This window comes from Aulonocara stuartgranti, assembly GCF_965226115.1.
Source record: "Aulonocara stuartgranti genome assembly, chromosome: 4".
NCBI lineage: Eukaryota > Metazoa > Chordata > Actinopteri > Cichliformes > Cichlidae > Aulonocara > Aulonocara stuartgranti.
The window spans coordinates 18,767,238-18,793,517 of record NC_138942.1 but is presented as its reverse complement, the minus strand read 5'-3'; the positions used below and the strand labels follow the sequence as shown (position 1 = coordinate 18,793,517).

Here is a 26,280-nt window from a genome sequence, read left to right as displayed (position 1 = left end):
ACCCTAGACCACCACAGGCCCTGAGTAGTTCATAAAACATATGCGGAACATCAATAACAAATGAAATACAGTGCTTTGCAAAGGATTTAGCACTTTAGGTCCTTACATTTTTGTCACAGTAACATCAGGGATGGTCCCACATCATGCTGCAGCATGATCTTGGACATACAGTCATGTTGATAAAGGCTCAGATTCAGCACAGATTGACAACTAATGCTGGAGATAACATTCTCCTCACAGAGCCCTGATCTCAAAGAGATGGAAGCTACTGAGGACAGCCTAAATCCATAGAGGAGCCAAGGCAAGATTTCTGATACTTTTTCCATTAACTTCCACTAACTTTAAACTGCTTGTGGCAGTTTGATGAAAAAATAAAGTGGTAGAGTAGCAAGTTTTCTGGTGCAAATGTGACAAAATCTTTAGGTGTGTTACCTACTGCAGGTAAGAAAATCAGGATATCTAACACTCTCAGCTGATGACACATCCTTTATTTTAATGGTTTGCCTATATGAAAACATGGTTTGGTTTCCTGAATGATACTGAAAGATCCTGAATGGTACTGGCTCAAGAACCAGAACTAAGTTGGACGAAAGAGGTTGCGGATCCTGGAAACAAGCTACTCGCTAGTTTTTAAGTACAGGAGAATCCATGCATCCATTTTCTGCAGCTTATCTATGTCCAGTTTGAAGTTACAGCAGTCTAAGCAGAAATACCCAGACCTCCCTCTCCCCGGCCACCTCCTCCAGCTTTTCCAGGGAAGAGATCTAAAGAGTTCTCTCCACTGTATCCTGGTTCTTCCCCAACGCATGCCCCAAACACCTAGGAGCTGCCCAAGAGCCATTATGGTCAGATACCCAAATTACCTCAATCGATTCCTTTCAATGTGAATAAGTAGTGACTCTACTCCGAGTCCTTCCCATATTTCTCCTATAATGAGTTCCTCATTCAAGTATAGGAAAAGTTTATAGGAGGAACCGTTACAGTAATTTAATTTCCTGCTTCAAATTTGTATTTTTAACTTGTACTGGGCCTTGGTGGAACTTTCGTGTCTACCATCCATATCCACGATATCACGGTGAGAGGCGGGATTCACTCTAGTCAAGTTGGGAGTTTGTCTCAAGCCAGAGCATATGCGCTGTCTAAAACAACATGTTCATGTCTTCAGTGTTGGGTGTAAGGCATTCCAGCGTAATGTGTTATTATAATTACATTGTTCAGTAATACAGTAATGTAGCGTATTACTGTACTAAATTCGGTAATTGCATTATGTTTGGAATTATATCATTACTCGCATTACAAAGGTTTATCAGTTTTCTGTGTGGTGGGCAGATTAAAAAAACAATCTAACAAACCTGCTTTTTTCTTCATAAACACAGCTGATTACTACAGTTAGCTGATTTCAGTTCATGTGCAGGAAGTAGGAAAATCGCGGCCATTACTTTTATTTTTATTGCACAAAAGGACAAGATAGGCACAGGAGTGTGAGTTAAAGTACAAACTGTGGCCACAACTGAAAAACCCTACGTTATACCACAAATGCAGAACTGAGCCTTTGAAAACATCTGTACAGATAGCATGCTAATGCAAAGTTAGCCAAAAATCCAGAATGGTGTTAACGTCTTTGGGCCAGTTTTCAACATCGTTTTGTGTTGTCATTTTGTGTTTACACATAAAAACTGAAAGAAAGATCACGTGTGTCATTACTAGGATATGTGTTGGTGTGTGGAACTGTAGCCTAAGGTTTACAACTGGTAGTTATGTGACAATGCTTTTTATGTGATTTTACAGTGTAATGTAAAAATTATGAAACAAGTTGTGCAATAAATTACTTTCTCTGGGAAATAATTCATTAATGTACTGCAAGTAATTTCTATTACATTACTTTTTTCAAGTAAAAACACCAAAACTCTCTCTTTAAGGCCACCCTATCTCTCTTGTGATTTACTTCTCCAAAAGTTTGAACTTGAACAGCAGGCGGTGGTACTGCTGTGCTCACATTCAGGGCTTGTATGCCTGAAATAACAATATCTATTCTTAGTGACATCATACAGAGTCAGAAGTTACAGAAACAAACAAACTGAAGCTGTTAAAAGTAGTCTGAGCTTTGCTTTCTGACCTCATTATTTGAACCTTGCAGTCAAGGGTATCGAAAAAATGCAAAATTAATGTGACAACAGGGAGGTCCATACAAGGTCACTGCTTAGGACAAAAAACAGTAAACACAACGTCAGGTGTGGAAGTTGGAAAATATTAGCAGCGCACATTTTGTGTGTCATGTGTATTCTGGATGTGTTAAAAGCAAAGAAAGGTGATGCAGTGTGGATGTAAGGGACAGAGTGAGCACATAACCAGCTTTTATCGCTTGGAAGGATCAGCTGAATCATGGCATATCAACTGATGGCCCACCACAACAGAAATCGGCAAAATAGCCTCTGACATTGGCGTGTGGGTGTGTGTATTCTTGTGTGATGGATAGCATGGTGTGAATGCTTGTGTGACTAGGCGGCTTGTAGCGTAAAACACTTCAAGTGGTCAAAAGTGCTAGAAAAGCTCTGTATAAATACCTGTCTATAACAGCTAATTGACTCCCCCAAGATTACATCATAAAGTATAGATTTAAATTACAGTTTTGTCTTTACTGCACTTTTTCGTGAAGGCAGCAAATGAAAAAAAATCTATCAATTCATGATGCTTTTAACAAATTAAAACTTTACACATTATAATGCTGCATTTCTGAGCACCCAGTTCTTTTACCTTTCCTCGCTTTATTACATTCTTCTTGATATTGATATTTGTATTGATCTTTTCTAGCCAGCTGCACATAATGTACCTCCACACTTTTTCAGTGCTTTAAATAACTCCTACTGTTGGCATGAGTAATCTGAGTCATCCAGAGTTGAACAGGTTGAAGTGGTGATTAGCCCCAGAAAACTTTTGATCTCCAATGCCTTTATGTGTCACTCTTCCATGCCTGTTTGTATTTTACTAGTCAAATGCCATTGGTTGAATCTTCTTGGACATTTTCCTGATTGTCCAAAAAAAGTGCAGTTCATGTTATCAATGCATTGTAAAATACATCTTTGTATGTAAGCTTGTGTTTGGATTTTTGTACATTTAATTCTCACTGTTAGATAGCTTTGGTGATTTACTAGCATTGCAGTCCAAGCTTCCAGCACATCTGTGTTATTAAGTACTTGTGTGTACCTGTGTGGCTGTATGCTCCTAATCTTCACTAGTTTCCATCTTTGAGCTGAAGTGCAGCTAATCACTTCACTGCTTCCCAGTGGACAGGCCTAATGCATTTAACCACTCCCAAAGGAACCAGTGCTTGACAGCGTAGAACGGCCTCTCTGCCTGCTGTCACAATATCTCGGCTTTTCTCATTACCTTTTCTTTCTTTATTCTCCAACACTTCTGTTGGCTTTTCTTCTGTCTGCCCGTTTCTTGATTTCTTTAAACTCTCCTTTCTAGTTGACTGTCTTTTGCTGTGTTCTTGTCACTTTTTCCCTCTGCTGCTGGCTCTTCTCTGTTTTCTCTGACACTTAATGTTGAAATCTAAATTCTCTGAGTTGAAAAACTGGATCACTTTGACAACAGAGCGCAACAGGTCACCGTCAGAGGATTTCAAATATTCTCAAAACAACTTTTGTTTTTCTTTAAATATTCATAATATATGCTATGATTTTTTTTCTCTACCAATACTTGGCTTTTCAGTTCCATTTGTTTGCTTGCCTGTCTGTCAGCAAACACAAACATGAACTTGGTGGAAAATGGGAAAAGGATGATGAACACATAAAATTTTTATACTGCTTTGGATCCTTTAACACTGCAGATTGGCCTTGAGATGAGCTCTATAAGAGCCCTTCTTATTAATACAACAAACTGTGCAAGCTTGTTACGGTATACTATTGCAGCCAAGGATTTAGCAATTTAAATTAAGCAATCAGGATGTGACTGAAGTGCTGACTTTAAGCTTTAACTCAAGTGGTTTGACAAAAGTGCTGCATAAATGAACTGTTTATTAATTACAATTATTAATTTTTGAAACAAAGTTCCCCATTATCAGAGAGAGATAGCGTAAACTTTAGGAGTAGCCAGATTAACAATCTGGATCATTCTTAAGCAATAATAGCAATAAAGGCCTGAAAGCAAACAGAAGGAAACTAAAGGGAATAATCACAGAATCATTTCCATGGTTACGAAAACTCCTTCACAAAAGGGTAATGGCGCACTGTACCATCGTCAAGGTCTATAATGAAGAGAGGCAGGGGTTAAAACTATTTCAGATTGTTCATTTTGGCTTCAGCTATTGAGCAATTAAATCCGAGTGGCAGGTTAATGCATAAAAAGTTATTTTTTAGCATGCCTGGAGTTGGTCCATTTGATCCCATGGAAAAAAAGAGAAATAAATAATGACATCCTACAGCCCAAAATCTAAAGCTAACTTGTTTACAATGATATTGCTAAGTGTTTGCTAAGTTTATATGTGAAATGTCTTGAAAAATTAATTCAGTTATGATAAAATTATGTTATTCTGAGTTTTCATGAAAGTACTGGGCAGTACAGTGCAGGCTAAAGGGTTTAGTTTTCAGAAATGTAGTAAAGTTTCGCTACTGCAGTGCTGTAGCTACTGTTGGACTGGTGAAGAGCAGACTGTGGTGTTCATGGTCAGTGTTAGGTTGCATCAAGGAAAGCTCATAATCTGAAGCACACCACAACACACACAAAAAAAGCTCAAGCAATATTTGATGGTTCTACTAGCTGATTGGTAACCACATAAAGTTTGTAACTTCTCAACACCTGAGGATAAAACTGAACAAAAAATGAGAGATGAAACTCTTCACTCACACTGCAAGTGTAAGTAACATCGAGTGACCTTGCTCCACCTCAGTGTTTTTAAGGCTCAAACATGACATTTTTGTCCCTGAAGCTGTGAGGCTCCGGCCCTCTTTGGACTTTTCACCCTCTCTTTTTATTTCTTTTATCTACAGTAATTCTTTGTCCTCTGATTTCGCATAGTGCTTTCAAATTCTTTTCTTTCCTGAGTCCCTGTGATACTTCATCATTTATCTCTTTCTTCAGCTCCTCTCTGTTCTGTTCCTCTTACTCTTGCTCTCTCTCAGTTTGACCTTCAGTATCTTTCTAGAAGGCTATAGCTTCCTGCCACCTAACTCTGTAAGATACTAAAAGAAAAAAACAAGAGTGTGGATTTACTGGGATTAGCATTTTATCTGCTTTAGCCAATTAGCGGAATGATATAGCTTTTGTCTGCAGGAAGAGATGGTGATGTTTTGTTCTGTATTATCAAAGATACATGGTAGAGTTGTGTGATCCTGAACAGAAAGCTAATTACATAGGGGTGCAGACAAATACTTGCACTGGTAGGAAGTTGACAAAGTGCAACGTGATGCTACTATTTATCTGGAGAACTTTTATTCAAGTATTCAAGCAATTAAATTAAGTGTACAGGGTTAGCTGCTGCTAACCTATAGTTTGGCTTCACTTAGCATTAAAACTTAAATGTACACATTCTTTTTTATAAAACCAAATCTTTATTTTTTTCAAATTATTCCTGCTTTTCTCGAATTAAAACCACAGCCAGTTTACAGTGCAGTTTGTCATCACTTTTTTTTTTTAAATTGGTCAATTTAAATGTTGCCTTTTTTGACTTTCCCATTACCGGTCTTGGTTAAAGATTACGTGAATGTCCTCAAAAAGCCACACTATCTTGGGGAAATGGTCATCCCTGAGATGGTGTAAAAGAAAATGATTCAGTCATTATCAAAAGCATTAATCACAATAATTAGGCAGTATTTAAGTACTGCCTGAGACTGAACAACCTAAAGATAGAAAATCAGTTAGCCACCCACTGAGAGCTGATCCCGTCAAAATGCACTGCTCACTAGATTTGTAATTGAAAAGCAACGTTAAGCAGGGAGATATGAAAATGGGCTTTAATGAAAGAAAATGACAGCAGAGAAAGGGGTGAAGTATAATGAGGTGAGAGGTAGAAATTCATAGAAGGGAAGCAAAACCGAGTAAGAACACTACAATAATGAGATGGCGAGGAAATATCAATCATTTAGTGCACGTCAATACAAGTGTTTAATAGCGATTAAGGTGCAGATGGGATGGATGAATCTGCCCTACTTTTGGTGTGTTGCTTTAACGCCAAAATGACACCACCAAAACTAATCAACCTCGTCACAGCTACTTAGAGACTAGCCAAGCACAACCAGGGTGTTCCACCAGAAAACATTTAGGTAAACAATTTATTTAGCATGTTGACAAATATACAAAAGATCCAGGAACCAAAGGAAATTTTTGAAACAATCTAGAAAATGTCTGATTGGGAATGACTTCATTTTTCACCATGAAAATGATCCCAACATTATTAGAGTAGTGTGGGATCATCTTAACAGAGAGATAAAGATGCTTAACAGAGGAAGGCGTGTGTCCTCATTTTGGACTCAAAATTGGTTTTGATAATAACATTTACATTAGCTAAACCTGGGATTTAGTCATGAACCAAAATTAGACTCACAAAGCAAATTTGTAATGCATGGACTCAAGTGTAATTTACATTTGTGTTTTTTTGTAAATAAGTTGCTATGGGCCACTGAGAGAAAACATGTCATGGTGAAAACGTCTACTTGTGACAGCACTGTGCTCAAACTGTCTGAGCCATATTTTCAAACCTATTCTTCTCAGTTAAGGTTTTTCATAACTAACTGAAGCATAACAGAACCCTAAAGGAGTCATAATGGAGTATTGTTAATTTTTCAGTGCATTTAAAATTGAATAGTAAAACTTGTGGAAGTGGGAGCAGGTTAAAATGCTTTTCTTGTTTGGAAAAGTCATAATACAGATTTAATGAAGTTAAGTTTATAGGTTTGGGATAATACATTAGATGCAAATGTAATGTAGAATTAAATGTAAAAGTAGAATTAAACCCTGTCTTTTTTTAACCTAATGAACAGCTTCAACCTCAACTGCAGAACTGTATGACTAAAACAACCTTGGACTTTGTGTATAAGAATTATTTGGGCATGAAAAGTTTTCTGCATACAACAAGCCGACGTGTTTGGCCTGAGTCAGTATAAAAAAACAACAACAGGCCAGTTAGTTGTTTAATATTAATGTGGCAGAGGCAGCACAGCAGCAGCACCATGAGACCTCATGTGTAACTCTGTTTTCTGATAAAAACTAAAGTTTATCTAATGCGTCCACCGGAAGAACCAAATGTGATGTAATTAAAATGAAGCTTGGCCAGAGAGAATTTCTCATCTCTCTCCATGTAAGCTGGATTCTTCAGTGCCAATTTAAAAGCCGTTTACGTGAATGCGTGAACATAAATCTTGTATGCGCGATCGCAATTTCACGATTGTGATATTAGAAGATCTTGACTTCTTTTGTTCTGTCAGTTTAGGGTTTAAGGCGCCGTCTTTATTTTATAGGAAAAAATTGGCCATCTCACCAGCACTGATGTGAAGCCAAATACAAAACACATGCTGGGACCTTCTTATCTCTCCCCGGTTTCCCTCTGGAGAGGAGGCCAGCACTTGACACTTCATGGCCATTTTACGCTCAGCTCAGTTTGGCTCTCTTCTTCATTCAATTCCCTCTGTCGCTCTCTCGGTGGAGGGTCTCCACTCAAAATGCAAAGACATGGGCGAACAAGAAGGTTAGGGCATTTAAATGAAAGTCTCTCTCCCTCTCTCTATTCTGCCTAGTTTGGGGGTTTTTTTGTTTTTTTTTTTGTACTCCACTTGATGCCCTATCTGTGTTTCATTTTCATCCATTTCACATTTTTTTCTCTCTTGCTGATCCCCTCTTTATATTCATGGCTCACCAGTGGCCAATTCGGCTTTTCTCTGCTCTTCCCGGCTCTCTTTTGCTGCTCTGCTCAGTCCTCACCTTCCTATCCTCCCTGTCTCCTCCAGCTTCCTGAAATCATCTCTCGGCTCACCCCTTTCCCTTGACGTGCACTCAAGTGGCGTCACAATTCTTTACCATTACGAGTGGGCTTTGCTTTATTTTTATGTACGTGGATGGGGGTTGGGGAGGGGGAGGGGGAGGGGGGTTTAGGCAAGCCACAAATGCTCCGAGAGCCATATTCAAATCTCATTTCACACTGCTGAGGGTGAAAAGACCTGACACAGCACTCTGTGAGGGGAGACGGAAAAAAACAGGAGGAGAGGAAGGGAAAGAGAGGGTGAGAATGAGAGGAGTAGTGAGAGATGGGAAGGAAATGATGGTGAAGACAGCGCTGAAAGTGGAGGAGGAAAGCAAAGGGGCGTGACGCGGGAGAGGAGGAGACTGATGCTGGCGAGGCGATACCTACAGTTTGGCAAAGGAAGCAAAAAAAGAAAAGAGGGAGTCAGGCAGTAGAGAATGAGTTCTCCTCAGACAATTCTAAAAAGGAAAGAAGAGGGTGAGATGATGAGAACTGGGTGAGAGAGTAGAAAATCATGAGAGAGGACGAGGGGTAAGACAAGTTTTGACAGTTTTCACTCCGTCAGCAAGTGCCACACTTTTGTCCCAATCACTTTTCCTGTTTCCACAGTGTCATCTCCATCCCTCACTCGCTCTTTTTCTTTTTTTTTTTGTCTCCAGGTGAAGCTCTTCCATCCTCTCCCACTTCCTCCCCTCTCACACAGTGTGCATGTTTATGCAAATGAGGTAATTAGGAAGCTGCTTGGCTTCATTCGAGCTCTAAGGTTTTTTTCGGATGAGGTGTGAAAAGCAAAAAAAGAAGAAAAGAGGGAGGAGAAATGGATGGATAAGAACACGCATCAGCATTACACACCCCTATATCATTCCCTTTAAAGTGCTGCGTGTTTCTTTGTGCGTGTCCGTGTGTGTGCAGTTTAATATGCTTTCCCTTCTGCACAAGACACAGCAACAAATTCCCCGAAACACTTCGGCTCTCGTTCTCTTTTCCTTTCTCCAGCCCCGTGTGTCCTCCCCCCTCCTCCTCCTCCTCCTCCCCACAGTCCTCAGTGCTCTCATCTCCTCTCATCTCCTCTCATCTGTGGTGTATTCATAATTGTCTCTGGTACATTTGTTGTATGGGCAGTATGTGTTCACTGTTTGATTGTGTAATTACGTGTTACGCACTGGCAATGCATGCCGGTAGATGGTAATACAGGAAGTAAAAGAGATGGTCTTACCGCACACAGTGGTCCCGCGTACTTATTCAGATTCAGAGTAAGAATCACACATGGTGTCAGAAGTGCTGTGTGACTCGTAAGACTCCATACATCTGCCGAGTGTGAGGAGAAGGGGAAGGTGGAAACAAAATGCCGAATGACGACGTAGACGATCGTCCGAGGGCAGGAGTTAGCACCGTGGCTAGCACTCCCAGCGCTACGCTTAGCATCCAACCACCGGAGCCCTTTGATTTTTCCAAACCACACGAATGGACAAGATGGGTCCGTCACTTCGAGAGATTCCGTCAGGCAAGTAATCTGTCTGCGAGCTCGGAGGAAAATCAAGTGAACACTCTCATATATTGTATGGGAGACGAAGCGGATGACGTCCTGAGAGGACTAAAGTTAAGTGATGTAGACCAACGGGACTATGCTAAAGTGAGAGATAGCTTCCACAACTTTTTCATTGTCAGGAAAAATGTTGTTTATGAGCGCGCACGTTTTAATATGCGCAAACAAGAGCCGAATGAGACTGTTGATGCATTCGTGACTGCCTTGCATGCATTAGCAGAGCACTGTAACTACGGAACCGCTCCACGATGAGCTGATAAGAGACAGAATAGTAGTGGGCTTGGCCGACACGAGGCTGTCTGAGCGCATGCAGATGGAAAAAGACTTGGACTTGGATAAAGCTATAAATATGGCCAGGCAGTCAGAAGAAATCAAAAAGCAACAGTCAGCTTTGAGAAGTGAAACAAATGTAATGCATGTAAATGCGAAAACAGTTGACAGAGTGATACAAAAGCACGACAAAACAAAGTTCAACATGTTCAAAAATAAAACTGTCAAAACACAACAGCAATATAGCAAGAGACAAAGTAACAAATGCTACAAGTGCGGAGGCTCTCCACATCCGAAACCTGAGTGCCCAGCAAATGATGCAAAATGTCATTTATGTGGAAAAAAAGGTCACTACCAGCGAGTCTGCAGACAAAGCAAGACAGTGCAAAGTATTGAGGAGGAAGAGGAGCAAGGTTTCTTCCTAGGCTCAGTTTCCAGTGACGGCCAGGCGTGGACAGCCAACATACAAGTGAAAGATGCAAAAATCACTTTCAAACTGGATACTGGAGCAGATGTGACTGTAATAGCTGACTCGGACTTATCAAAGATTTGTGCTAACGAACACAGACCAGTTCTCCAGCAGCCAGAAAAACCTTTGTTAGGCCCTGGAAAAACACCACTGGACGTTGCAGGTTTTACAAAGCTACAGCTCAACTATGGAGCGAAACAGACAACAGAGAAGGTCTATGTTGTAAGAAACCTGAGCACTCCACTGCTAGGCCTGCCCGCCATTACAGCTCTTGGCCTGCTGGTGCGAGTTGACGCGGTTTCAATGGACACTCTGAAGACTACTTACCCTAAACTTTGCAATGGTCTAGGGAAAGTGCAGCGGGCCTATCACATTAAACTCAAACCGAATGCTGTGCCGTACTCACTCAAAACTCCGCGAAGGCTTCCTCTGCCTCTGATGGGAAGGGTAAAAGAGGAACTCCAACGAATGGAAGAGCTTGGTGTCATTACCTGAGTTGAGGAACCAACGGATTGGTGTGCCGGCATGGTTGTTGTTCCAAAGAAAAACAGCCCTAGGCTAAGACTTTGCGTAGACTTTACCGGACTAAATGAGTATGTGTGCAGGGAAAAATATGTGCTGCCATCGGTTGAACAAAGTCTCGGAATGCTCGCAGGAGCCAAAGTGTTTAGCAAACTGGATGCCAACATGGGCTTCTGGCAGATTGCCCTGTCCGATGAGTCTGCCAAACTCACCACCTTCATCACACCCTTTGGGCGGTTCCACTTTAACCGCCTACCGTTTGGGATCAACTCAGCGCCCGAACACTTTCAGCGCATGATGGCGGAGGTCATCGAGGGTCTCGAAGGAGTGGTGTGTCACATTGACGATGTGTTGGTGTGGGGACGTAACCATCAGGAGCACGATTCCCGTCTCCATGCTACACTGCAAAGACTGGAAAAAGCAGGCATAACGCTGAATGTTGAAAAATGCGAGCTCTCCCAGAGCAAGGTTGCTTTCTTGGGTCACATCATAGCGGATACAGGAATCAGTCCTGACCCGAAGAAAACGGAGGCAATTACAGAAATGACAGAGCCAACTAATGTGTCAGAGTTGCGCAGTTTTCTGGGCATGGTGAATCAAGTGGGCAAGTTCATCCCCCATTTAGCTGAAAAAGACAAAGCCCTGCGAGATCTTCTTTCCAAAAAGAACGCATGGTATTGGGGAACTGACCAAGTGAGAGCTTTCAAAACATTACGAGATGCCCTGACCTCACCCCCAGTGCTCGCAATGTATGACCCCAACAGAGACATTAAAGTATCAGCAGATGCTTCATCCTATGGTCTCGGAGGTGTTCTTTTGCAGCTGTGGGAAGAAGGATGGCGACCAGTGGCGTATGCATCGAGGTCCCTTTCTCCTACAGAACAACGATACGCACAAGTGGAAAAAGAGGCACTGGCATCTACATGGGCGTGTGAGCGTTTTCGTGATTTCCTGATTGGTAAACATTTTTGTCTTGAAACGGACCACAAACCTCTCGTTTCCTTACTGGGAGGACAAGCTCTGGATCTCTTGCCACCCAGGATCCAGCGATTCAGAATGAGACTCATGCGTTACTCGTACACTGTGCAGTACGCCCCAGGGAAATCGCTCTGGACAGCAGATACTTTGTCCCGCTCACCTCTGAAAAAACCCATGAACCTGTCAGACAAAGAGCTAATGGAAAGCACAGACATATATGTCGACAGTATTGTAGCAAACATGCCTGTCAGTTCATCATATATGCAAACACTGAAGGAACAACTGAAAAGCGACAGTGTGTGTGCTCGCGTCATGGACATGTGCACCGAAGGCTGGCCAGAACATGCAAAACAAGAGCCTTTACTGCGAAATTACTGGCCTGACCGAGCCACGCTCACTGTTGAAGACGGCCTTTTGTTAAAAGACACACGGCTTGTCATTCCTTCAGCAATGAGAAACGAGGTGCTGGAAAAACTACACGAAGGACATCAAGGTGTTGTAAAATGTAAAGCTCGTGCACGCCAAACAGTGTGGTGGCCCGGGCTGAGTCAACAAATCTCTGAGATGGTGCTCAAGTGCAAAACGTGTATTCAAGAAAGACACAATAACAGTGAGCCACTCATGCCAACAGAATACCCTGCCCGCCCATGGCAGAGAGTGGGCACAGATCTTTTCGAGCTGGGAGGGAAAACTTACCTTCTCGCTGTTGACTATCACTCTAGATTTGTTGAGATTGCTTTGTTAAACAGGACAAAATCAAACGATGTCATTACTCACCTGAAATCTTTCTTTGCCCGTCACGGCATCCCAGAGGTCCTCATGTCTGATAATGGACCACAGTATTCAGGTCAAATCTTTACAGACTTTGCAGCAGCATACGGCTTCAAACACATCACAAGCAGTCCCAAGTTTCCGCAAAGTAATGGAGAAGCAGAACGTGCTGTGCAGACTGTAAAAAATCTTCTGAAAAAAGCAGCTGATCCTTATCTAGCTCTTCTTGCCTATAGAGCTACACCACTGCAGTCCGGATACAGCCCTGCAGAGCTTTTAATGGGCAGACGTCTGCGAACCACACTGCCGATGCTTCCATCGCAGCTGGAGCCCACACTGCCGGACAACGCACTGCTCGCTCGAAAGGAAAGGGAGAAGAGGATGATGGACATGGCAAACTTCAACAGGCGCCACCGCGCAAAACCTTTATGCAACCTGTCCCCAGGAGAGCAAGTTTGGGTGACTGATGTCAAAACTACAGGCACTGTTATCCAAAATCACTCTACACCCCGATCATACACAGTGGAGTTACCACAAGGGACTGTGAGGCGTAATCGTGTGCATTTGATTCCTTTAAGTTCACCTGTGCATGAACCTGCTAATGTGCCTGTGTTGCAGAAGCCTCAAACACCCAGTGTGATCCCTGCTACACCTGTTAACACTGATGTGGTCAGAACCAAGTCAGGGAGGCCAATAGTTAAACCTAAAAAGTTAGATCTGTAAGAAAAAAAAAAGGTTGTTGTTATGTAACTGTGTTATAAGGGTTTTGTAGAGCACAGTAAAATAAAGCTAAAAAGAGTTGTTAAGAAAAGAAAAGAACAAGAAAACAAAAACAAAAGGTTAAAAATGTAATGCAGATTGTTTGCCAGATGTTCTTGTATGGCTTTGAAAAAGAGAAGTTCTGTCCTGAGAAAAGGAATATTCTGTTTTTGTTTAAAAGGGGAGATGTGGTGTATTCATAATTGTCTCTGGTACATTTGTTGTATGGGCAGTATGTGTTCACTGTTTGATTGTGTAATTACGTGTTACGCACTGGCAATGCATGCCGGTAGATGGTAATACAGGAAGTAAAAGAGATGTAAAAGAGATGGTTTTACCGCACACAGTGGTCCCGCGTACTTATTCAGATTCAGAGTAAGAAACACACATCATCCTCTACCTTCTTCCTGTCACCCCTGCTTACAGCCTTCCCTCTTACTATGTTGTCTTTCTTTGTTTCTGTCCCTTCCGTCTCACTCGCCCAAGTCACCTCACCTCTGCGTTTTTCACCCGGCCGTGCAACTTTTTTTCTGTCATCTCCATTTTTTCTCCCCCTCCCCTCATAGCTCCCATTGTCTGTGCACGCAATCCTCTCTTGTGTGTTCATGTTCTTTCCCGATTCAATCTTTTCCTTACCCCTCCTCGTTGTCTGTAAATCCGGTTTTCACCGTCTCTAGCTTTCACCCATCTCTGCCTCTTGGTGCTTATTCTGTGCTCGTGTTGTATTTGTTCTACACGTCCCCTTCTCTGGCTTCACATCGAGCTGTAAACACAAACACAAATGCATGCAGAAATGCACGCACTGTACTCTGGGATAGACATATGTTTCATTGGTGAGGGAGGAAACATGAAAATTGAGATCATTTCTCCTCGGGGTTGATATCGGGGCTTAAGTCTGCCGTCTCTTTGTCTCGTTCGCTCTCTCTCACACCGACATGAAGTTGTACAGAAACACACGCCCGTGCACCTTGTGCCAGTTCTCCCTGAGTTTTTAAACTTTGGATGGCAGTTTCCTGTCAGGGCATAAAAGCAACGGGAAAGAGATTTCTAAAAGGAGAGGAAGAGACAGTGAGGAGACAAGGGGAGAAGAGATAAGGAGTGCTGACAGATGTTCAACTCGACGCTTTTTGCCCCGCAGAGGAGAAAAAGAGGAATGGATCTGTCGTTATTTCTCCTCCTCCATCACTTCCTCTTCCCCCAAAACTCTGTTCCTCTCCTCCCCTCCTTGTTTTCCCCCTTGTAGAAAGCCCACGTTAAACAGAATTTGACTTCATTGCTTTGATCTTAAGGCACTGAAGCTTTTAGGCAACTTTAAATAGCACACAACAAAACAGCACAGAATGGATTTTCAGCACCTCGCAGACAGCGCTGCAGATTTCATGCCGGCGTGCTGGTTAACAAGTAACTTTTAAGTCAGATCTCAGGTGAGGGAGGATGAAGGCGTCACAGTGACGCTAAAACACAAAACACGGCCTCAAATCCTCTCCTGTGCTTTAAATTAGAAAGATCATAGTTCTTTGGCCAATTAAGAAACACCTGTGACAATGATAGCCTCCACTGTCCTCATTACTGTTACTTACTACCTAGTTTGGCTGTGCGTGATGGTTTGTTTGTGTGGATGGCAAAGGCGAGAGGAATAGAGGACAAAGCCCATTATCTGACATAAGGCAGCATCTCAAACGCACACAGAAAAATATGCACAAACACACGTTCACACTGACAAACTGCACGCATATTATATGTGCACCTGCAGCTGTCCGGCAATCTGCCCCTAATGTGAATTGATTGTCTTCAGTCCCCCTGCCGCTGCAAAAACCCAGACCACTGCATGATATGGTTTGGAGCACACACAAACAGTCACTGAAGCTACCAGGCTACGAGTAGATGCTCTCACATGCCAGTAAATACGATTGACCGTTTGCTTTATCTGGCACGCCTATGAGTGTGAGCTCTCCCTGCCTCACACACAGGCAGCCGGAGGGAAACGTGTGTTATTTATCAGGGTGAAAGAATGACAGCAAGAACTCTAATAGTAAATCATTGGCAGCATTATTGGACCTCCTCTCCCTCGCCTGTATGGATTTGTGTTGGGAAACTGGAGGAGACTGTAATAAATCAGCCAATAACACACAAGAGAGTGTGCACAGAAATCTTTCCACAATGCACGGAGGCTAAAGCTCTTTACTTTACTTTACACATGCACACACATATAAGAATTTATAATAAATGCGCTGATAAGCTGGGCCGCGATAGGAGCTTTTCTTATGTGGATCAGTCACTGTGTTAGCTCTGTTTTCTGTCTTCTGCAGTCCTCTGCTTTTATCTTACAAACAGACAGATGGGATATGAAAAGATGGATGAAACTGCCATGACACCACCCATTCTTTGTGTGCAGTCCCACTTTAAAGCCTTGACTTTAACAGTTTGGGGTTTTTTTCTTTTCCTTTTTTTGGAGCCAAAAGTGACCATTTTTATAGATGAGAGGTTGACGAGGGATCAGTGCTAACAAGTGCATTGCATGGATGATTTTGTACAGTTAGAGACACTTGTTTATTTGTTATATAAATAAATAAATTGGCATTATATTCATTGTTTGTGTGGGACATACATAAAGTTTGGGATGTGAAACTGCCTTTGTGAACAAGAGAGCTGCATGTGGACCCAAACCCAATTGAAATGACAGTGCTTGTGCATTAAAGGGCAGCTTTGTTTGTGAATTGGAGAGTAAAAGAAAAGACAAATGAGCTGTGGTCACAAGGGATATGAGAAAAGACATGCAGAAATATGCAATTTCCATTAAATTGAACTAAAGCTAATACTAAATTGAAAAGCAAAGTCTAAATCAAACAGCAAATTTGATTTGACATTTTAAATTTCTGCTTAACAGAACTATTTCAGGTCTCCGGTTGACGTCTCCTCGCTCTGTGCAGCAAGCCATAATCCAGTTTCTATTGTTCCATTCTTTCTTTGCTTCTTTCTCATTCATTTCCCTGCCTGTCTAAACTCCTGCCACTGTCATTGCTCTTGAACTTTAACTTTCCCTCTAGTCTAAAAGCTGTTAACATGATGCTAATGCTAATATATTGAGCCCTTTCACACTGCAAGGTGTTGTTAGCGTTAGCTTGTCGTGGTGTTGGCAAGGATTTAATACAGCAGGGAACTCAGGATGACTTAAGTACTGAAAGATGCACTCAATACAGTCTATATACAGCAATAGTCTTGGCTGCCAGAGCTAATGCTGTTAAAACAGATTAAACTGATTGGGCCACTGATTCAGTGTAATCCACTGGCAGCCACTCTCTTAAGATGATTTCTGACAGGGGGCTCAGTATCCTCTTCATCATAGAATGAGAGAGACACAGTTGGAGACAGAAGTAAAGAAAGAGGTGGGGGTAGAAGAACATGGAGAATGAGAGCAAGAGAAAAAGGCAGAGAAGTGGATAAGAAGATGAGAGGAGGGGAAAAGGGGAGGGAGAGGATGCGGATTAAGACACTCAATTGGAAACTGGAAATTTAAAATTCCAAAAGGAAGAAGCTAGATTAAAGGAGAATCAAAGGCAATCTTTCATCCGTTCCTTAGATCAAAAAGTTAATTGCTGTGGAAACTAAAAACCATAGTTGAGAGAAAAGCCGCTAGTTCCTGCAGAAAAAACAAAGCTTGTTTTAGCGGGATTTTTATTTTCTGCCATAACAAGAGAAAAATGGACAATGCATTTGAACCCCAAGTCCCTCCCAAGTTCTTCTTCTCTGATGTTTGACTTTTTTGACTCATTTCTTTGCTCCACTTCATCATCTTTTGCACTGGGCAGAGATTGCTTGTAATTACTTGTGTGCCACAAGCAGCTGCAAACCATTTCATATGAAGTGAATTTATTTTGGGTGTCAGTCAGTTAGAAACATTTCATTCAATGCAGAAGCAAATGAGACAACAGCCAAACAGAAGGCATCTGATTCGGCTCTGCTGTAATAATGCACTCTGTTCATCTTTACGCTTCGGTGATAATGCGATCTTTTCACTGCTTATTTGTACTGTGTATTTACACTGTTGTTGAATTAAAACGGCTACTTGTTCAACTTTATTCTGAGAGTTTTTATTTCTTACCTGAACTAATCTGTAAACACTGAACTATTTCTTTTAAATGGACCAAATAAAGTGCCACCTTTGCACAGCATATGGTTATTAGGGGTGAATCTGCCCACCTTGCTGGTCTGTGATCCATAACAAATGTGTGGGCCATTCTGGCAATGCTGCAGAGTCAGGATAATGCTGCTGAAAGCAGAAGATGGTTTGACACCCATATGTCACTTACTAACTGAAATACCTTTAAGTGCCTGGCTGTGGCTGCAGGGGACAGCCAATTTCACTGCAGTAGTTGTGGATATTTTTGCTCATTTCAAGGTAAAAAAAAAAAAATGGAATCAAAAAATCAAACTACCCAATTTGGCGCAAGCAGTGGTGTGACCTGCATAGGGATTGAGTCCCTTATATGAAGAACACACTGCTGTTTATGTCTTTATTTGTTCGTATGTATTTGTCTTGAAATGTGCTGCCTCTTGGCCAGGACTCCCTTGAAAAAGAGGTCTTTGATCTCAACGGGACATTCCTGGTTAAATAAAGGTTAAATAAAAAAAAATAAAAATAAAAATAAAAAATAAAAATTATGCAGATTAACCTTTTCTATCTTTTATGTCCCTCAATGTCCCTCCTCAGCTAGCCAATAAGAGCAGGTGAGGCCCATTGGCAGTAGTGTCGTCAGATGGGCTGCAAACTACATTTAAGACTGAAATAAATTAAACAGCCACTTCTTTTATCCAGCTCAAGTCAGTGCATTTAGATATGAACATGGGGTTCAGATGATCTGCTGAATTTAAAACTGGAAAAATAGGTTCTTCTGTACATGATGGTGTTTCTGATTTTGAGGTTTACAGCAGTTGCTCACAAACTCTTCTTTCCCATCTTTGATCCACCATAAGCCAGTGAAGGATTGTACAATTTGATAGTGGATTTCGAGAACTTGGCTTGAGTCTTCGAGTTTACCTTTTTTTTTTTTTTGTTGAGGTTTGGTCATATTTTTCAATCTCCTAATAATTAAGCTAATAAAAGTTTGCATTCAAATTCACCATACGTTTGACGCAACGCTCTGATGTCACAGTCACTGATGTTGCCAGATACTAACTGTAATTAAAGACTAACAAACCACAGAGTTTCATGATTTACTGAAATCCCTGCATGCCTCCACATAACACAGTCACATGCAATGTGTTCTCTGCCTAGTTTACTTTCTTAGAATAAATAGATCTGTGTAATTTTGGGCAAAGGCACATTATTTTTTCTTTGTCTTTTTTTTTTTTTTGGCTGTGAAGTTGCATTTCTATAATGAACATGGGCTTAAACTGCTGACCAAAAATATTGCCTTAATGGTGAAAGACTTAATTAATCACATTCAGACTGTGTCCTGTTTTCTACAAATGTAGCTGAACTATTTCACAGGCACTTCTCTTAGCCATTGCAGAATATTCCAGACTTTTACCTTCAAAATCTCAAAATCTCCTGGATCGCTGTCAAGGTTTTGTTTCATTGCCCATCTGCACTGTGAAGTGTTGTCCAGTCAACTTGCTGCATTTTGCTGAATCAGAGCAGACAGTGAATCTCTGCACACTTCAGAACTCACTGGGCTTCTTCTTCTCTCTTTTATATTGCCAGTAAACGCCAGTGATCCAGTGGCGTTGAAAGCCACACATATCCATGCATTATGATGCCTCCACCTTGTTTTACAGATGATGTTCTGTGGTTCAAATTAAAAGCTATTCTGAGGGTTCTCCATAATTCTTTTCCCCACAACATTTTCATACAGTTTGATCTTAGTTTAATTTCTCCATAGAATAACATTCCCTAACCGATTTGGCTGTGTTGGATAGTTTTTCTGGCAACGTCTAATCTGGCCTTCTGGTTCTTAGGGATGATAAATGACTTACTCCTTGAGTTGAACCTTGTGAATTTTCTCATGAAGCCTTCTCTGTATAGTAGATAATGAGAAGAAGAAATTTCCACACCTCTCTAGAACATTCTGTACTTGGCTGGATTTTCTGGAGGTTGGTTCTTTACCATGGAAAGCATCTTGAAAGCATCCACTACTCTTGCTTGTGTATATCCAGCCCTTGTCATTGTGCCAATCTCACCGTTACTCAGAATGCACCACACATTTTTCTGGCCACTTCTAATAATTTAGCAGGTTAAGGATGGCCTGTTTCACTCGTTTTTAAACATGTGGGCTCATAGCAACAGCTTCCAAATGCAAATGCCACACCTGGAATCACTCTTAACCTGCCTAATTTAATAAGACAAAGTCAACTAATAGTTCGCATCTGTCCATTTAATGGCTTTTGACCATACAATTACATTTAAGCACTTAAAAATAAGCCACTGTGTGTAAAAATGGTTGATACTCCTCAACGGTTGATGCAGTGTTTGTCTTCAACCCCTGAAATTAAAGCTGAGAGCCTGCACTTTAAATTTGTGTTGATATTGTGATAAAAAATGAAAAAAATATATCAGTGTCTAAAAGTATATGGACCTAACTATGAGTTCTTTCAGTTTCACCCTTAAAATCTTCCTGGATATTCTTTATTTCAATTTTATGACTTACTGTAATCATCTCACGACATTGTTAGTCTGCTATACTATTTTTTGTGCACGAAAACAAAAGAAGATTTTTGGAAGAAGTGTTTTTTTTCTTCTATATCCGCTTTTATATCCACAGCCACAGAGTTATCATCATACCTAACTTGTTTGGACCTATTTTGTAGTTCTGTGTACCCCATCTCTCGCCCTGTGACAGCTGGGAAAGGCTCGAGTTATCCACAAGTCAAAGAATTGGATAAGTCAAAGAAAATGGATGGATGGAAGGTGAAAGCATGGAGCCTAGCTGGTGTAAAATAAAACAATGGTTCAGAGAGGCAAAATTTACACTGAATGTTGACCTTAAACGGCAAGGCAGAGATTACTTTAAGCTGTCCTTTCAAGTTTGTCAAAACCAGTAAGGAGTGTGCAATAAAGTTGTTTGATCATACTCCAAAGTCCATTTGTGCTGACATATTTAAATGTTACAATGGTCCTAAAGTAGACATATTAGGGTTTACTTGGCGAGGTAAAAATGGAGAGTGGGAATTATGTTCCTCTCCATTATATGAGAGTCGCATTTATCACATTTTAGAAGGCAATTTTATGGTGCTGTCAAAAAGCCAGCCATCATATTCACTGCTGGCTCCCCTGTCAGTGACTGGTTTATAAATATATTAGACTCTCTCATTGGCTATATTGATAGTCTCAGTAACAAAATAATGTGTTGTTTTGATCACTCAGCAATATGTGTCAAAGCTGGTTTGTCTCAGGTCACTGAATGAAGCGCAGCCTTAACTGAAGCGACAAGGAGTGTGTGTGTGTGTGTGTGTGTGTGTGTGTGTGTGTGTGTGTGTGTGCGTGCGTGTGTGTGTGTGTGTGTGTGTGTGTGTGTGACTCTGTCTGTTGTGAGGGGGTGTGTATGGTTCTTGTGCAAGCCTAAGTTGTCTTCTCAAGGGATACTTGCCCTGCAGTGATTCTAATAGCATTAGCCACTGTCTGTGTTGCAATGGACCAATGGTGCATTATGTTTTACACACACACACACACACACACACACACACACACACACACACACACACACACACACACCTGGGACAGTACCGATCATCAGGGATCTGCCTCGTGTTTTCAATGCTCAGTGTTCTCATTTTTCAGCCCAGTCACACATGACTATGTGTACACTTGTGTGTGTGTGTGTGTGTGTGTGTGTGTGTGTGTGTGTGTGTGTGTGTGTGTGTGTGTGTGTTCTCAGCTGATAATATTGTGTCACCTCACCATGACACAGTGAGAGAATTTAAGTGCAGTTGAAATGGGGTGTTTCTTTAAGTAAGTGTGACACTCAGGCTGCTGCCTGAGAGGGCTTTGTCGGACCCAGATTGGTTACATACCCACAAATATAGATATAGCACACATCACGCACAACTCGGCTGTATTTTTGGTTTTAAAAAAAAATCCACGGTAATTGTTATTGTATATTTTACACATGTTTGTATGCGATATTGTATTTGTTTTAAATGTTGTATACCTATGTGGTGTGTGACTTTTGTTGCTATGATGCCAGGTCTCTCTTGGAAATGAGATTTTTAATCTCAATGAGATTTTTTACCTGGATAAATAAAGGATTAATAAAAAACTTTCCAATCCAGCCTTTCTAACTTCTGAAACTCATAATGCAACATTACAGGGAGCCAATTTTTAATAACTTTCCCCTGTGGAAACTGAGGATTATGAGCCACAATGTGTCAGATATGCTATCAGTTCTTTTCCAGATCTCCTGATTTGGATTGTCTTCCACAGCAACACAGCTGGCATTAATCATTACACAGAGGGATGCAGTGCCTCACCTTTTACCTCCAAATGGCTCAATTATTGTTGCTGTTGTGTGAAAACATTCTTTTTCTTCAAAAATTGAAAATTCTGTAAATGTACTCAACAAATTTATGAGTTTACAAGTAGGGGAAGTAAAGATCTGAGCCGTAAGGAGAAGCTGTCAGTTTTCTGGTTTATCCTCACCTATGCCCACGAGCTGTAGGTGACCGAAAGAATAAGATTGTAGATACAAGGAGAGTCACCAGGATGTCTGAGTTCACCTGTAGAGACAGAGTGAGGAGGCGGTAGCTGGGAAGAGGGAGATCTCAGCAGCACTGTTTAGACTGCTGTCCTCTGAGAGCAGGATGCAGATAAGCTACAGTATAGTAATCGATATATATTTTACATCTACTGCTGTCATACAAGCTAAAACACGTTCATCAAGTAACACTGAGCTGATTTCACGCAGAAATAACAATTTATAATTTTACAATATACTGAATTTCCATCTTTAGTCTTAGTGTTTTACACCTATAGTTCATTTCCTCTGGTCTGAATCAGTTGATGAGTTTGTAAACATGTACAAACTCATCATGATTTGGTTTATTTTCACCCTGAGAAAAATCCAAGTGAACTCCAAGCAAACTAAAGTGTGTTGCTACAAATCATGTGAGAATGTTCAGTCCAGTCATTGGCCAGATGTATCTGGGGCGGGAGCTGCAAAAGCAAATACAGGAAGAAGGTGCTGTGTTCTGCACTACTGGAGAACACAGAGAATTTACAGTGATTTCACAGATTGCACATGTATAGTACCTTCCTGCATTGAGAATGCAAAGCATAAGTGGCTACGGGAGAGGTAGATGGTTAAGCTCGAGATCACACCATAAACAAACTGTCCTGTAGTTCATTTGGAGCCTTACTGAGGTCACCTCCTCCAAAGGGTCTCTGTGTGATTACAGTGTTCACACTGGCAAAAATGAACCATTTAAATGGACCGCAGGGGTGAAAACAACCCAAGACCACTGTGTCCATTGTTAACCGTTTGACTCTCCTAAACAATCACATATTTTCCCAAATCTAATGTCACTCCACAGCACGCACAGGTACCAACATACTTTTTGCTGGGCTTTTAATAGTGGTAAAAACTGCATGTATACTCTATTTGTCGTTCAGCAGCCATGCCTCCGGGCTGCCTAGAAGGGGTATTGGCTAGTATAATATCCCTGTTGTGGTGCACAAATTCACAATGATGCTAATCGCAATTGTCGCTCTGTGTGTGTGTGTGTGTGTGTGTGTTTTAATTGAAAAACAGCTCTTTCATGTCACAGTTCAAGATGAGTCAGTTAATTTGGTGAACAGCTTCAAAGGCCTGGAGACGGGCAAAGGTCGCACAGCAGGATTCAAATGTCATATCGATGGATTTTAGTTGCAAAAACAGGCTCGATTACTGGTTTACATATCACGAATAAAAAATCCTTAACCAAAGATACCGGCCGAGTATAATGGAGAATTCAGACAACAAACTGTTGTTATTTTAAGCCTCAAATTCTTCATCTTCATCCATCTTTTTTGAGCTTATTCAGTGAGTCACTGAGAGATTTAGACTTTACTTCCATGCCTGGGGTATTTTTTAATCTAAGCAAGAAATAAAAACACAACCTTTCACAGCTTTCTACATTCAAACTGGCCGTTTGAAATCACTGCACTGAAGAGTGTGTTGCCTAAATAATCCACAATATGTTTTTGGGTTTTTTTTACTGTTATTTTCGATCCAGCCTCTTCCTGTGTCTGTCTCAGACTGTCGCAGTGAGTGTGTGTGGGAGGGGGAAAGCAAGTTTTTCCATGGCTCATCACAGCCTTTAGCTCATAGTGCGGCTAAATGGGTGACTGTATATCCGTTACCCCAATTAAGGGTGTTAATGTGCGAGAGCGTGTACGTTGAGAACGTGTGAATGTGTCTCTGTGTGGATGTGTCAGTGCGAAACATCAGTCAGGGCCTTGTGCGTGGTCTCTCTCTCTCCGTCGCTCCGTCTCTCTCAGCATCTCCGTGTCACACACATTCATCAATCATCATCATTATGCACGAAAAAACACAACAACACAGAGGAAGCTTGCCCAGCATGGAGGGGTGTTTTGAAAGAGAGAATCACAGCAAATGAGTAGGAGTGATATTATGATGCAGAGAAGTTAGATAAAACAATTTTGTGATTTGTTTTTTTTCACTGTCGTTACCACACACACACACACACACACACACACACACACACACACACACACACACACACACACACACACGAACACTCTCCTTCCAACCGTTTCTGCAAAGCTGTCTCCTACTTAATTGTACTCGCCGGTAATAGCTGCAGGGTCTCCCTAAGAAGCTTTGTCATGGGAAATAAAACACAACAGAGTAAGAATAAACTTCCTTCCGCCACAGGAAGCAGCTGTTGCCATGGTAAAGCTTATTTAAAACAGACAAGTTACAGTCCGGTTAGAGAGACAGCATGTGCAGTAAACAGATATAGAGATATGCAAACATTCAAGTTGGTGACTTTTCCCTTTTTCGCTTTCTCTACCTGGTTTAACATCTTCCGAGGATTATCTCCGGAGCTGTCAGATATACCGGCCCCTAAATCACCGCTGTCCTATTTTCTCTCCTTGTAATGAATAGCCCTTAATATCATTACCCTATAAAAACAAAGTCTTTTCTCCCACTGGCTCTTAATCCCTCTATAGGATTTAGGGCAAACAAACACATTTACTGATCCATGCATGCATGGAAATGACGGAAATCACGCCCACGTATACATGCTTGTAGTTATCTGCTCGTGTTTGTAGCTTGAACGTGAGGTAAATTTCGCCTTGGTGATACTACACAGAAAAGTGATCATACATTTTTAAAGTGGCAATAAAACAAAAAACCTGTCCACACCACACAAAACTTCCTCTTGTTGCTTTTCAGTTTCTGTCACTTCCACCTCTTTGCTTTTATATCCGAAACCAGTTTAAAAACCTTTCAACAATGAGATCTTGTCCGTGTGTGTGTGTGTGTGTGAGAGAGAGAGAGGGAGAGACAGTGTGAGTGGGCATGTGTGAAAGACTGTGCATATGTCCAGCTCTGCACATGTCCAGCCTTCTCTTGGCTCCTTGCCTCTTGCTGGCTGCCTCCTTTGGCTGCCAGTTAAAAGCAAGAGCACTACCAAGTCCGGCATGTTATCATGCATTCACTTAGGCTCCGGCTGCTACCGGCCAATGGAGGAAGCCAAAAGAACAAAGTTTCTGTCATTCTGTCTTTCTTTGCGCTTTTTACTTCTAATATTATCCCTCCTTTGGCTTTGAATACCCAATCAAACACAAACACTTCCTAGCCAGAAGTAACTCACGACAGCAGCCAGCACTCCAGCCAGCCTCGTGTATTATTGTGCAACGTGTAAAAACGCTTCAATATGCAGGCGTGTGTGTAGCATTGCACTGTTGTGTGCCTGTGTGTATGTTCTTTTTTGTGCACTATACCCACAGATAAATGTGATTTCCTTCATGAGTTAAGTGGTAGGTGGAGGAAAGGCATTTCCTTTCCCACAACGCTGTGATGGAGCTAAATGAATCGTCAGTGAATGCACAATGAATGTTGACACTGACTTACGCGTCGCTGTTGTATCCTGCCATGTGTGTGTTGGACAGCAAAGGGTGATTCTTATCATTAAGGAATCCATCGTCTTATGTAGACAAGTGAGTTTATGATAAGAGCATTTGGTTTCATTGGCGGTAGAGACAGCCGGAGAGTAACGGGCCTTTGGGGCTAAAACAATCATTAAATGTCTGTGAGTTGATACTATGATGGTCTGTGGCAGAGTATGTGTATCCCCAGGACTCTCCTTTCAAGCTGAATAATTCAGTTAACATGTACAATATTAACAAGTTTAACATTTCACAATTTTACCTTATCAAAGTCATTTTGCTTCTGTAATCCATGTGTCAATTTCCTCTGTGTTTCAGATCCCAGCTGGCTTGCCATGACGAGCGAGGAGTGTCCTGTGCCGCTGGGGAGCATTTCCTCAGCAGGGCCAGGGCAGAATGAGGAATACAGCTCGGCGCAGGCTGATGACATCATTGAGGAAATGGGCCCAGGTGACGATGTCAGCATCGGCAGTGACCTGAGCACTCTCGTGGTGCCCTTCCCAGAGCTAGCGCCCGTGGTCTTCTTCTGCCTCAAGCAGACCACCTGTCCTCGCAACTGGTGCATCCGTATGGTCTCCAGCCCATATCCTTTGGTTCACTGATGGGATGGATCAAGTTTGACCTTAAAGATAACCTGTAATCTTCATCAAGCTACATTTAATCATCAGTCATAGCCAAGTGCATTTGTAGTCATGCTTTTTTCTTTAAATCATCCCCATCTTACTTTACCTCATTTTTCACCCAGCTATCAGTCTTTTTCAACCCTTCACCTTTTTCTATTTGCCTGTTCAGCTGCAGCATTTTTCTGCCCGTTCATCATCCCCCTTCAGCAGGGTCATAGTTTGAGTTCTTTCTGCTTTCTCAAGTCTCTCCTTCATGTTTGTTTGAGACATCATCAT

At 41.5% G+C, this 26,280-nt stretch overlaps 1 protein-coding gene across 6 annotated transcripts in view; it reads left to right on the top strand.

Annotated features, from left to right (window-relative positions):
* LOC309705098 (voltage-dependent T-type calcium channel subunit alpha-1I-like) overlaps window positions 1-26,280 on the top strand; it is a 218,399-nt gene that overhangs the window by 30,522 nt on the left and 161,597 nt on the right. For all 6 annotated transcript variants that reach the window (XM_082530674.1, XM_082530673.1, XM_082530675.1 and 3 more), the window contains exon 2: window positions 25,700-25,964. In XM_082530674.1, the coding sequence (XP_082386800.1) occupies window positions 25,717-25,964 (248 nt within the window). In that variant the 5' untranslated portion in view covers window positions 25,700-25,716. The remainder of the gene's footprint in view (window positions 1-25,699; window positions 25,965-26,280) is intronic.